Source organism: Danio rerio, chromosome 5, assembly GCF_052040795.2.
Source record: "Danio rerio strain M-AB ecotype USA chromosome 5, GRCz13ab, whole genome shotgun sequence".
Lineage (NCBI taxonomy): Eukaryota > Metazoa > Chordata > Actinopteri > Cypriniformes > Danionidae > Danio > Danio rerio.
Genome location: NC_141025.1, coordinates 73,702,501 through 73,715,000, shown reverse-complemented (window position 1 = coordinate 73,715,000; position 12,500 = coordinate 73,702,501). Strand labels below are relative to the sequence as shown.

The 12,500-nt window shown below is 35.1% G+C and overlaps 1 protein-coding gene across 3 annotated transcripts in view; it reads right to left on the bottom strand.

The window, feature by feature from the left end:
* The window catches only part of kntc1 (kinetochore associated 1), a 77,249-nt gene that overhangs the window by 36,035 nt on the left and 28,714 nt on the right, over positions 1 to 12,500 (bottom strand). For all 3 annotated transcript variants that reach the window (XM_087254298.1, XM_087254296.1, XM_087254297.1), the window contains 9 exons: positions 11,303 to 11,375; positions 10,096 to 10,163; positions 8,041 to 8,369; positions 4,317 to 4,489; positions 3,319 to 3,416; positions 2,803 to 2,944; positions 1,962 to 2,018; positions 1,099 to 1,262; positions 913 to 1,017 (listed from right to left, as the gene is read on the bottom strand). In XM_087254298.1, the coding sequence (XP_087110424.1) occupies positions 913 to 1,017; positions 1,099 to 1,262; positions 1,962 to 2,018; positions 2,803 to 2,944; positions 3,319 to 3,416; positions 4,317 to 4,489; positions 8,041 to 8,369; positions 10,096 to 10,163; positions 11,303 to 11,375 (1,209 nt within the window). The remainder of the gene's footprint in view (positions 1 to 912; positions 1,018 to 1,098; positions 1,263 to 1,961; positions 2,019 to 2,802; positions 2,945 to 3,318; positions 3,417 to 4,316; positions 4,490 to 8,040; positions 8,370 to 10,095; positions 10,164 to 11,302; positions 11,376 to 12,500) is intronic.

Below are 12,500 nucleotides of genomic sequence, written 5' to 3'. Positions count from 1 at the left end.
ATCTCAAATTAGTGACTGCTTTGACATAATAGCCACAGCCATATTACCCTGCAGCCCAAAACCAGTTACTCACTGAAGCTAAGCAGGGCTGAGCCTGGTCAGTATCTGAATGGGAGACCACATGGGAAAACTAGTTTGCTGTTGGAAGTAGTGTTAGTGAGGCCAGCAGGGGGCGCTCAACCTGCAGTCAGTGCGAGTCCTAATGCCCCAGTATAGTGAAGGGGACTCTATACTGTCAGTGAGCATCGTCTGTCGTACTTATAACAACTGTAACGGTTATTTTATAGTGCAATAAAATTTCACAATTTACATTTTGTTCTGTATTTTTGATTTAAAAAATGCAGTCTTGGTGAGGAGAAGCTTATTTTAAAACATTTTTAAAAAATTCTGACCCCAAACTTTGGACCGGTAGTGTATAGTTTAGAGGGGAAAAAAGGGTAGGCTGGAGTGAACTGCCACAATTTGGTTAAAAAAAAAAAAAGTACACAAATGAATTGTAATTAAAAAGCAACCAATCAGTTTTATCGGTTTTCTTTTTGATGATAAACAAAACAATTATGAGAGTAAGGATTTGATTGTTCTTATAATGTACTTGAATCATTAATGTAATTTCTGTATTTATTTATTTAGTATTTTATAATTTCTTTAATTTTTACAACTTCATGATTTCGATGTGTGGTTGTTTTGTGTACCCATTATGGAAAACCCTATATATTTATATATATCATACATCTGTATGTAAATTTGGAAACTGCAATAAAAACTTTTGGAAAAAGAAAAAAAAGTCTTCTTTTCGTTAAACAGAAATTGGACAAAAATAAATAAATAAATATATATATATTTTTTTTAAATCGAGCACGCTAATAATCCAAGAGGGCTAACAACTCAGACTTCAACTGTATCTTTGCACACCTTCTGTAACAAGGAGACCACGACCACAGAGACGGACGAGAGGACCGTTTTCTCGATTTTGTCCAGAGTTTGTTTGTCTCTGGCCATGCGGTTGTTAGACTGAAGCTGGAAATGAGACAAATATATAATTATCAAGAATAGGAATTTTCATAATATATCTCTCAACCAGTTGAACCGAATGCTCACCCTCTTGCTTAGTGAGATGTCCATGTTGTTAGAAACAAAGTGTAGGAGTATACTGCCATAAGACTCCATCAGAAGCCGCACAGCCAGCTCAAGCTGACTGCACTCCTGGAGCATTTGCAGCATAGAGGCCATGGGATTGAGCAAAGGCCCAACCAATTCAGCGTCTGAGAAAACGGACAGATATTTTATGAATAAAATTAGTTATTAATAGAATAATAATGGGTAATTATTAAAAATAATTTGAGAATTATTAGTTTTTTTATAAAACAAAAAAAACTGTAAAACTACACTCAAAGATTTTTATATATTTTTTTATTTATTTCTATTAGATACTTATTTAAAATGAAATAATAATTTTTTGCATTTCAATTTGTTTGTTTTTTTGACAACTAAATTGATTTATGTTTAATCCACTTAAATTGGTATAATTTCACATGTGTTAGAACAACAAGAAATTAAGTTAAATTTGTAAAAACGCATATGTGGTTTAAACATAAAATAATTCATTTGTCTCAAAAAAAAAAAAAAACCTCAAGAATTGTGTTACAGCTTATTTAATTCAAATAGATTGAACAAACAGCAAACATCATTTTTTGAGTTCGCACATTTCGCATTTCAAGCATGATAAATCCCAAAACAATTGGAATATTCACACGTTTTCCCACATTTTGCCAAGGATAATTTTTATTCTTGTATGAAATAAAAATCCTGCCTACCATAGCATACAAACTTTATGCTAGATCAGCAATCAGTTCTACCTGCCTATTGAAATAGCATTGAAATACTGATGCTGTATTACACACTTTGGGCCCTATCATACACCCGGTGAATATTAATAATGTTGAATAATGTGTGTACCTTACCTTCTTTGGTAGAACAGTATGACAGACAGGAGCAGTCAAAAGGGAAAAGCCTTGATTCTAAAAAATAATAATAATAATAAAATAAAAAAACATTAAAAAGCAAGCAAAACATGGTTCACTGGGTGCAGTTGACTATAATGCTGCATAGAGGTTTAAATCTACACTAGACTTAAAGGTCTAATAAGTCACTTTACCAATGAAATTTAAATTCTGTTCAGTGCTTTATACCTTTAAATCCTTCAACTAATCCCATTTAATTATTTTTTTGAAATGTAGACAAAATGCAAATCAGACATTTAAGTCATTGTCACACACTGACACAGTTGTATACAGCAGTGGTTCTCAAAGTGGGGGTCGGGACCCCCCGAGGGGTCGCGGGGCAATGAAGGGGGGTTGCTGGTGAGTTCCAAAAATCTATTTTTTTTTTTTTAAACCATAAGAATTAACATATTTTATCCATAACTTTACTGAAAATAAAAATAGTCGTTTATAGTTTATAGTTATAGTTATAGTAGCGTCAGATGCATTTTGATTTTATAACATCAGGTTATACTTTCTGGTACATTTTAAGCACTGACACAAATTTAATTGGTGTGTCTGCGTCATTGCATGCAAGGTTTCTGAATTTATAACCACATCAGAGGACATTGGGGGTCGCGAGTCACTGGCATTGTTATTTTGGGGGTCGCGGGCTGAAAAATTTGGGAACCCCTGGTATACAGTACCTTTTTTTCCATGAGCAAGCATATATTTACAGCAGTTTTTTATGAGAGAGTTGTATTAATTTTTTTCAGAAGATAGTCTGAGTGTGTGAAATGGCCATTTCAACTGTAGCTCTTACCTGACAGTGGTAACAAATTTCTGGTGATTTTATATTGGAGCGGGAGCACTGAAACTGGATCTAGCACAATGCCATCCTCATTGAACACATCGTGAAAATGGGATTCGGCATACGCATCCTCTTCACCACTCATTGAAGATTCCTTGAAAACACATACAGTGGATATTAAAATAAAACCTTTGAAATATAAACAAATCAATAAATAATCTAATTTAAATCATGATCATTTTCACATTCAATCTAACTTAATTGTTTTATGTTCAATCCACTTAAATTTGTAACAACATTTAAGCTAACTTAATTCCTTCATGTTGCCCCAACACAAATTGATTGTGTGGAACCCAGCATCTTTTAAAGTGTAGGCAGAAATTAATTAAAATCATTGTACACTTGTTGAATATCTCTGCACCCAAATCAACCACTATTACTGTTAATAGCTTGACAGAACATAAATGGACTAATGAAATGGCAATGTTCATGAATATACAGATCCGCAAGAATAAATAGCAATCAGACCTTAGCAAAAAATCCAAAATCTTCAATTTGGCACTGTCTGTACACATCTGCAGCAGTTCGGGTGCTTTTACACAGTTCCAAACAGTCCAGCAGGAGGTCTGTGAAAAAGAAAATGCATCACTTTTTTGAATTTGGTGCAGAGAATGAAGGAACAAATGGACAGATGGATCGATAGATGGACGGATAAATAATATAGACAGATGGATCGATGTAAGGATGGATGTATAGACGACAGACAGACAGATGGAAGGATGATAGGCAGATGGATCGATGGATGGATGGATGCATGGACGATAGATGGATAGATGGATGGAGAGAGAGAGAGAGAGAAAGATGGATAGAGAGAGAGAGAGAGAGAGAGAGATAGATAGATAGAGAGATAGAGAGATAGAGAGAGAGATAGATAGATAGATAGATAGATAGATAGAGAGAGAGAGAGAGAGAGAGAGAGAGAGAGAGAGAGAGAGAGAGATAGATAGATAGATAGATAGATAGATAGATAGATAGATAGATAGATAGATAGATAGATAGATAGATAGATAGATAGATAGATAGATAGATAGATAGATAGATAGATAGATAGATAGATAGATAGATAGATAAATAGATAGAAACTGTTTTATTAAACATCTATATCCATTAAGAGTTAGGATCTTTGGAAATAGAAATATAATACATTTAAATTCAAACGAGTTATTGCAAAAACTAATTACAAGCTACGAAATGTCATGTTTCTCTTGATTTGTCCTGTTTATTAAATCAAAATGATATATCATTACATTTTCCCCAACATATTAATTTGGGTGATGTAATTTTGTTAGACTTGTTTAAGTTGGTACTGACTAATCTAATGTATATGCACAAATATAATATTGTAAAGAATCCTATGGAAAATATGAGTTTAAAAGAGAGATTTGTTAGAGGTGTATTTATTTATGCTGTATAATAAAGCTTTATGAGATGTGTGCTGTAATGAAATATAATAAGTGAAGGTGTACCACTGTGGCAGACTGTAATTGCCTGGCAGGCCAGCCGGTGAATGACAGCAGGCAGGTTCGTCTTTTCAGGTAAAACCATGGGCACGTTTTCTTCCAGCATTTGGCAGAGGCGCTGGGCGGTGCTGAACAAAACACGTCCTGTCCTGCAGTTCGAGTGGTGCTGATATAACTCGCTTCATGAGGTAAACAGAAACATGTATTAAAAAGCATATTAAACAGCTATCATTCTCGTTCTCATTTATTTTATTATATCCCACTAAACCTTTCTAGGGTGTGTTCAGGGTAATGGGGCTTGATTTACTGTAAAATCTAATAAAGACGTCATGTTAGAAAAAAAAATGGCATAACTGCACTGTCCCTGTAAATGTCCATGTGTTTAAGCAAGTAAATAAGGTGCTGTTTTTGCTGTGAACAGAATTATATTTTCACCATAGTAGTTCCTCCAAGGGGCAAGGCAGTGGCGCAGTAGGTAGTGCTGTCGCCTCACAGCAAGAAGGTCGCTGGTTCGAACCTCGGCTCCTTGGAGTTTGTGTGGAGTTTGCATGTTCTCCCTGCCTTCGCGTGAATTTCCTCCAGGTGCTCCGGTTTCCCCCACAGTCCAAACACACAGGTACAGGTGAATTAGGTTAGCTAAATTGTCTGTAGTGTGTGTGTGAATGTGTGTGTGTGGATGTTTCCCAGAGATGGGTTGCGGCTGGAAGGGAATCCGCTGCGTGAAAACTTGCTGGATAAGTTGGCGGTTCATTCCGCTGTGGCGACCCCGGATTAATAAAGCGATTAAGCCGACAAGAAAATGAATGAATGAATGAGTTCCTCCAAGTGCCACCAGAGAGCACCCTCTACCAAATTAAAGGCCGTCTGCAGAATCCACTCATTATCTTGAGAGCATTAAAAGCAGTGGTGGGCAAACTTTTTAGACCCGAGGGCCTAATCAAGTTTTGCAAACCAAGCGAAGGGCCAAGTGGCAATAACTTTTATTTATAGTGGCAGTATGCATGGAATATGTATTATCGGACAGAAATATGTCACATTAACACAAAACAGATTTTTTTTTTTATATTATTAAATCAAATTTACAAGTCAAATTAATTTGCACAGCTATTTATATTTACTACCGCGTGCAATACTGCCATCCTATGGGTTTACTTGTAATTGCATCATTAATTTATTCATTCTGAACCAAACCGTTACTCAGAAGCAGCATTTTAAAAACTCCCTCGAGAGCCGGATGAAAGTGTTTAGCGGGTCGCATATATACTTTGCACACCTCTGATTTAAAGTGATAGTTCACCTGAAACTGAAAACTCTGTCATCGTTTACTCACTCTTCACTTCTTCCAAACCTGTTTAAGTATCTTTTTTTCTGATGAACACACAAGAAGATATTATGAAGAGATCTGAAAACCTGTAACCATAGACTTCCATAATAATATTGGTTACAGGTATATGGAAGTCAATGGTTACAGGTTTTCAGATCTCTTCAAAAATCTATTTTTTTAGGGTTCAACAGAACAAAGAAACTCGAAGCTTTGAAACCACTTGAGGAAGAGTAAACAGAGTGTAAATGTTCATTTTTAAATGAATTGTCCCTTTAAGCAGAGACATATGCTGATAGTGTGCTAGTGTGTCTGGATGTTTTAAGATGCGCTTTTTTCCCCAAATCATTTTCAAGCGTTGCGTCTCAGGTTTTTTTAAAAGCAAAGACGCCTTTGATGGGAATGAGCCCTTAAACGCTATCTTGGAAACGGTTAGAATTTTCATTCAGGAAGAAACAGTGCCCCATTTGTGATGACACTAAACTCACACACTACACTTTGAGAGTAGAAGTCTGTAAGTGCGTAGTGTATAGTGAGTCATTTAGGACGCAATTAACTACGTTTAATCAAAAAGGCCTGTACACACACCAAGCCAACGACAAACAACTAGCGCCAAGTGAACTGACTGAATGGAGCATATTAACATGTCTCCGTAGTAACACGTGTAAACATGTCCACAAAACCAGGAGGGTGATCACCCGAGGACAAAAAAAGGAAGACGAGTCACCTAAGTAAAACTTAACAGCTTTATACTTTGTACCTTAATGTAGGTACAGATCCACACACCGCCGCGAGATGGCACCACCAACTTAGTTAGTCCTCTTGTGTCCAAAGAAAATAATTGTTTCTGTAATTTAGTAAACTCTTCAGTCTAACTGTAAAATATTAAGTGCAGATGACTTGAGCAGCCTAATATACTTCAGTATTCCCCCCTGAAAGAAATACCATACATCGCTAAAAAGAGTTTTTCACTTTCACCCTCCTTTGGCATAATTCCTGATTTTTAGTAGTTTTAATTAATTATAAAATAACTTTTTATAAATAATACCACCTAAAACTTATAAAACTTTTAGGTATAACATATCTCAGGTAGGGCTGGGCGATTTTTCAGATTTTTTCGATTAATTCGAATTTACGTTTTGACGATGATTTAATTTTATATTAAATCGAGAATCGCGATTTTTTTAAAAAATATACATTTAATACATTATAATGGCCCCAATGTGCTTTGGTTCACTCTCTGTATGAAGCAGGAAGCACACCAAAAGTGCCTCTCGGCGACATGGATTTTAGAATTCTAAACAGGTTTCTATACACACACTGGCGCCACCCAGCCATGATTCAAGACGCAGTTCATTTTTCAGCTGCGCCATCTGATTCGTTTCATGTTAAATATCATGCGAATGTGCCCGTTTGGTGTGTGATAGTTAAAACTGTCATGTGCTTCTGACACTGCTTGACTGCCTGTTAAAGCGTGAAGTCATGTAGGATTTTACTTGTGCATTAGTCTGAGTCACGTCTGTGTGGATTGTCAAGACATATTCCCTGATCAAGTCGATAAACTCGATCTCAACAAGTATGAAAGACGTAAGAACCTGCCATGTGAAAAACCGCGCCGATCTTTTGGTTTGAACACGAGCAGAGGTGAGGGCCAGTAGCAGTGAAAATGAAAGTACCGGCCCCCATGACGTCATTTAGCGGACCTAGTTGAAAACCAGACAGATCAGGCAGCATAAAACAGAGAGTGGAGCAAAGCGCATCAAATGATCAATATTTAAAAGAGGAAAAAAGAAAAATACATTAAATATATTATTTTATATTAGACACACATCTGGTGCTTGTATTTGCTTCTGCTATACGTCCACAACTTCACACATTGGGTTAAATAAGGCTTTACAGTTTCCATATTCAGTCCTTTTTCTTCCACTTTATCTTTTTAAGAAAAAGGCAGCAGCTTTACAACCTGTCATTCAATCAGAAGACAAAGTCAAAGCCGAGCTGACAGCCAATCTTTCCTAGGCTCAGCAAAACTTGCTAAAAAATACCTCTGTATTTCTGCAACTGCAATATTTACACAAATACTTCTTATTCAAATCTTCAGCAACGCTATTTAACTCGTGAATTTGTTTTACATTTATTTACACCTTGACCGATTTTTGTATGACATGGCCATTAAAAATACAATGTTCCTTAAGCAGATGGTTTTCAAGTTACTTTTAAAGAGAATGTTACTTCAGTTGTTGTAATGTTTTGAGAAGACTAGTAACACAAAAAAAAAATAAAAAAATCGAAATCGTGAATCGGTCAAACTTTATAAAAAACCTAGATTTTATTTTTTTGCCAAATCGCCCAGCCCTAATCTCAGGTATCCATTTTTGAGCTTCAATATCCAGCCTTCCCTCTCCTCACCTGAGGATCTGCAGGGCTTTCTCTACATTTCCAGCATCCAGTGCTCTCAGTGCCAGGTCTGCCCACAGCTCCTGCTCGGTCTTCTGCAGCTGTCTGGCCAGCCGGTGTAGCCCTGCTTCAGTAGAGAGGCTTTTGGTTTTCCCATCCGGATCGTTGGCTACTGCAGCACTGCCATTCAGGTTACTGTCTGAAACCTTGTCCGGGTGTTGTTTTCCAGAGCGCCGCCATGCCTGTGTGTTCTCATATGCAGTAATGAGCTGCTGGTTGAACTTATGTCTCACCACTGGATCATCATATTCTTCTGGTGTCAAAAAGATGTCAAAGTCCTCCTAAATAAAAACACACACACACACACACATTTGAATTAGATCTTTGGAGGCGCAGATAGGATTTTTTGGCCAATATCGATACTGATTTCATACTGACTGCATATACTACTAGTTTAAGTTGTTTTTCCATTAAATTAGTTTTTCTGAACATGGATAGGATCTATTTAACATTCAACCTTCCAACATTTTAGGAGTTCACAAAACATTACGGTAACACTTTATAATAACTACACACTATAAATCATCTATTAAGCATTAGCAAATAGTAAATTCATTATCAGTTAAGCATTAACTCTACATTAATAAGCGCTAGTAAGCAGTTTATAACTGCAGCTATTTTATATTCTATTCTTGACTTATAAGCACCTGTATAATGTGTTCAATAATTGTACTTTCATACTTAATGATTTATTTTTCATTACTATATTAAGTATTGCATTATTCATAATCCATTTGTATTAAAGAGTAGTTGAGGGTTTTTAGGATAATTCAAAATGAGTTAGTAAATGATTAATAAACTATTGAAATCAACGTTTATATGTCTTATTATTCAGGCATATATTAATGGTTACTATCTATGATAATAAATGCTTTGTTAACTCAACTTCATCTAGTTTTGTGACCTAATCTAAAGTGAGGACTATTTATGCTTTATAAATCCCTTATAAATGACAAATATAGGCTCAGTTATATTCTAAACAGGAAAAATGACATTATTCATTCCTATTCATTTAAAGATACACAAATGAAACTGTACTTCAACCTAATCTAAAATAAAATCACTGTAGAATTTTAAACATTGCATCTTATTATATTTTTAAATTATTATTATATTGTTGTCGTATTTTGACACTAATGTTTTTCGGCAATGTTTAAACTTTACAGTAATTTTACTTTTTAGAAAAGATTGCAAGGATTATTGTTCATTTGATTCGGAGCCTTTAATAGTCATTTATAAGAGATTTATAAAGCATAAATAATCCACACTTTAGATTAGATCACAAAACTGCATGAAGTTGAGTAAATAAAGCATTTATTAACATATTAGTCAACTATTAGTATATGCCTGAATAATAAGACATATAAATGTTGATTTCAATAGTTTATTAATCATTTACTAACTCATTTTGAATTATCCTAAAAACCCTCAACTACTCTTCAATACAACTGGTTTATAAATAATGCAATACTTAACATAGTAATGAAAAATAAATCATTAAGTAAGTATGAAAATACAATTATTGAACACATTATACAGGTGCTTATAAGACAAGAAAACAGCATTTGTAGCTGCAGTTATAAACTGCTTACTGACGCTTATTAATGTAGAGTTAATGCTTAACTGATAATGAATTCACTATTTGCTAATGCTTAATAGATGATTTATAGTGTGTAGTTATTATAAAGTGTTAACAAAATGACAATATGACAATCTTCGAATGTGATATTTATTTATTTTTTAATTAGGCACAATATAACATTTTCTTAGTTAAACCTAACAAATAAAGCCAATGCTGTTTCTATATGTGAATTAAATTTAATTTCCTCCATGCAATTTATAAACCATTAGTAAATTAAAGTAATATCGGTGATGAATATCGGTGGCCGATAATTGGTGCATTCCTGATTAAACAAGTGTAAAATGAACAATTTCATTTGTTGTGAAATGTTTATATTAAAATATATTATCAAATGCCTCAAAATCGATCTTTAAACAAAGGCAGACCTGTAGATGAGCGATGGCTGTGAACATCTTCAGATTGTTCTCACATTCAGTTTTTTTAAAGGCGTCATCTGCAAGAACAAAGGACAAGTAATGTTAACTTTCAAAAAAAAATTGTTCAGTTCAAATGCATTTGCATAATAATTACTGTAAACGCCTTTAATTTTATTAATTTACAAATGGTATAAGGCTAATTTAGTGTAAATTGCACAGGGACAATAAATGTTTCGTTTGTATTAAGAGATATATAAATTTACAGGCAATGTTTCTGCCAGTGCTCAATGTTCATCTAGCCTATGTAATGGAACATCTTAAGTCAGAAAGACAAAAACAAATTGGACAATTTAAGCAGTCAACTGAACCCAAATGTAGTTTGTAGCTCAATGCAAGACTGAAAACAATAGACTGACTTAGCAGATGAGAGTAAAAAGTACTAAACAAACAACTAAACAAACTAATATAATTATTAAACCCCCTGAATTATTAGCCCCCGTTTATTTTTTCCACAATTTCTGTTTAACGGAGAGAAGATCTTTTCAACACATTTCTAATTATAATAGTTTTAATAACTCATTTCTAATAACTGATTTATTTTATCTTTGCCATGATGACAGCACGTAATATGTTACTAGATATTTTTAAGACACTTCTATACAGGTTAAAGTGACATTTAAAGGCTTAACTAGGTTAGTTAGGTTAACTGGGCAGGTTAGGGTAATTAGGCAAGTTATTGTATAACGATGGTTTGTTTTGTAAACTATAAAAAAAAATACTTAAAGGGGCTAATAATGTTGACCTTAAAATAGAGTTTTAAAAATTAAAAGCTGCTTTTATTCTAGCCGAAATTAAGCAAATAAGACTTTCTCCAGAAGAAAAAATATTATCAGACATACTATAAAAATTTCCTTGCCCTGTTAAACATCATTTGGGAAATATTAAAAAAAGAAAAGAAAATTCAAAGAGGGGCTAATAATTCTGACATGAACTTTATATATATACACAAAATTAAATCTTATTGTTAATTACTTTGCAATGTTAACAAAATCTTTAAAAACATTTTAGAGTTGATAGAAATTTCTTATTGTAAATGGAACATGCTCTGAGCTGGTTTTGAGACTAAGCTCAAGAGCTTCATGAAATCTTAGTTTAAAGTCATCATTAGAGACAGTAAGTCAGCATTAACACACAAAAGCATCGGTTGCATACTCACCTGTTTGAATGCTCTGCAGGTACTTTAAAGCTTCAACCATAATCTGTGATATTAGCATTTGTAATTTCTTCTGCTATTAAAACAAAAGACATTCAACTCAGGAAATCTGTTTATCTTGTACACATTGTTCTCACAGAAAAACAACAACATACGCTAACCGGCCACTTTATTAGGTATACCCGTCCAACTGCCCGTTAACACAAATTTCTAATCAGCCAGCTCAATGCATTTAGGCATGTAGACATGGTCAAGAGGATCTGCTGCAGTTCAAACCGAGGATCAGAATGGGGAAAAAAAGTGATTTAAGAGATCTTGTTGGTGCCAGACGGGCTGGTCTGAGTATTTCAGAAACTGCTGATCTACTGGGGTTTTCACGCACAACCACCGCCAGGATTTACAGAGAATGGTCTGAAAAAAAGAAAATATCTAGTGAGCGGCAGTTCTGCGGGTGCAAATGCCTTGTTGATACCAGAAGAGAATGGCCAGACCGGTTTCAGCTGATAGAAAGGCAACAGTAACTCAAATAAGCACTCGTTACAACCGAGGTAAGAAGAACAGTTCCAACGCACAATACTTCCAACCTTGAGGTGGATGGGCTACACCAACAGAAGACCACACCTGGTGCCACTCCTGTCAGCTAAGAAAGAGGAAACCAAGGCTACAATTGGCAGAGGCTCATCAAAATTGGACAAGAGAAGAAAAACAAAGAAAAAGAAAAACGTTGCCTGGTCTGATAAGTCTCGATTTGTGCTTCCACATTCGGATGGTAAAGTCAGAATTTGGCATCAATAGCATGAAAGCAATGACCCATCCTGCCTTGTATCAATGGTTCAGACCATGTCAATCCCTTTATGATCACAGTGTACCCATTTTCTGATGGCTACAGCTATCTCAGACGGGTTTCTTGAACATGACAATGAGTTCACTGTACTTAAATGGCCTCCACAGTCACCAGATCTCAATCCAATAGAGCACCTTAGGGATGTGGTGGAACGAAAGATTGGTATCATGGCTGTGCAGCGGGCAAATCTGCAGCAACTGAGTGATGCTATCATGTCAATATGGACCAAAACCTCTGAGGAATATTTCCAGTACCTTACTGAATCTATGCCACAAGGATTAAGGCAGTTCTGAAGGCAAAAGGGGGTTCAAGCTGGTACTAGTAAGGTGTACCTAATGAAGTGGCTGGTTAGTGTAT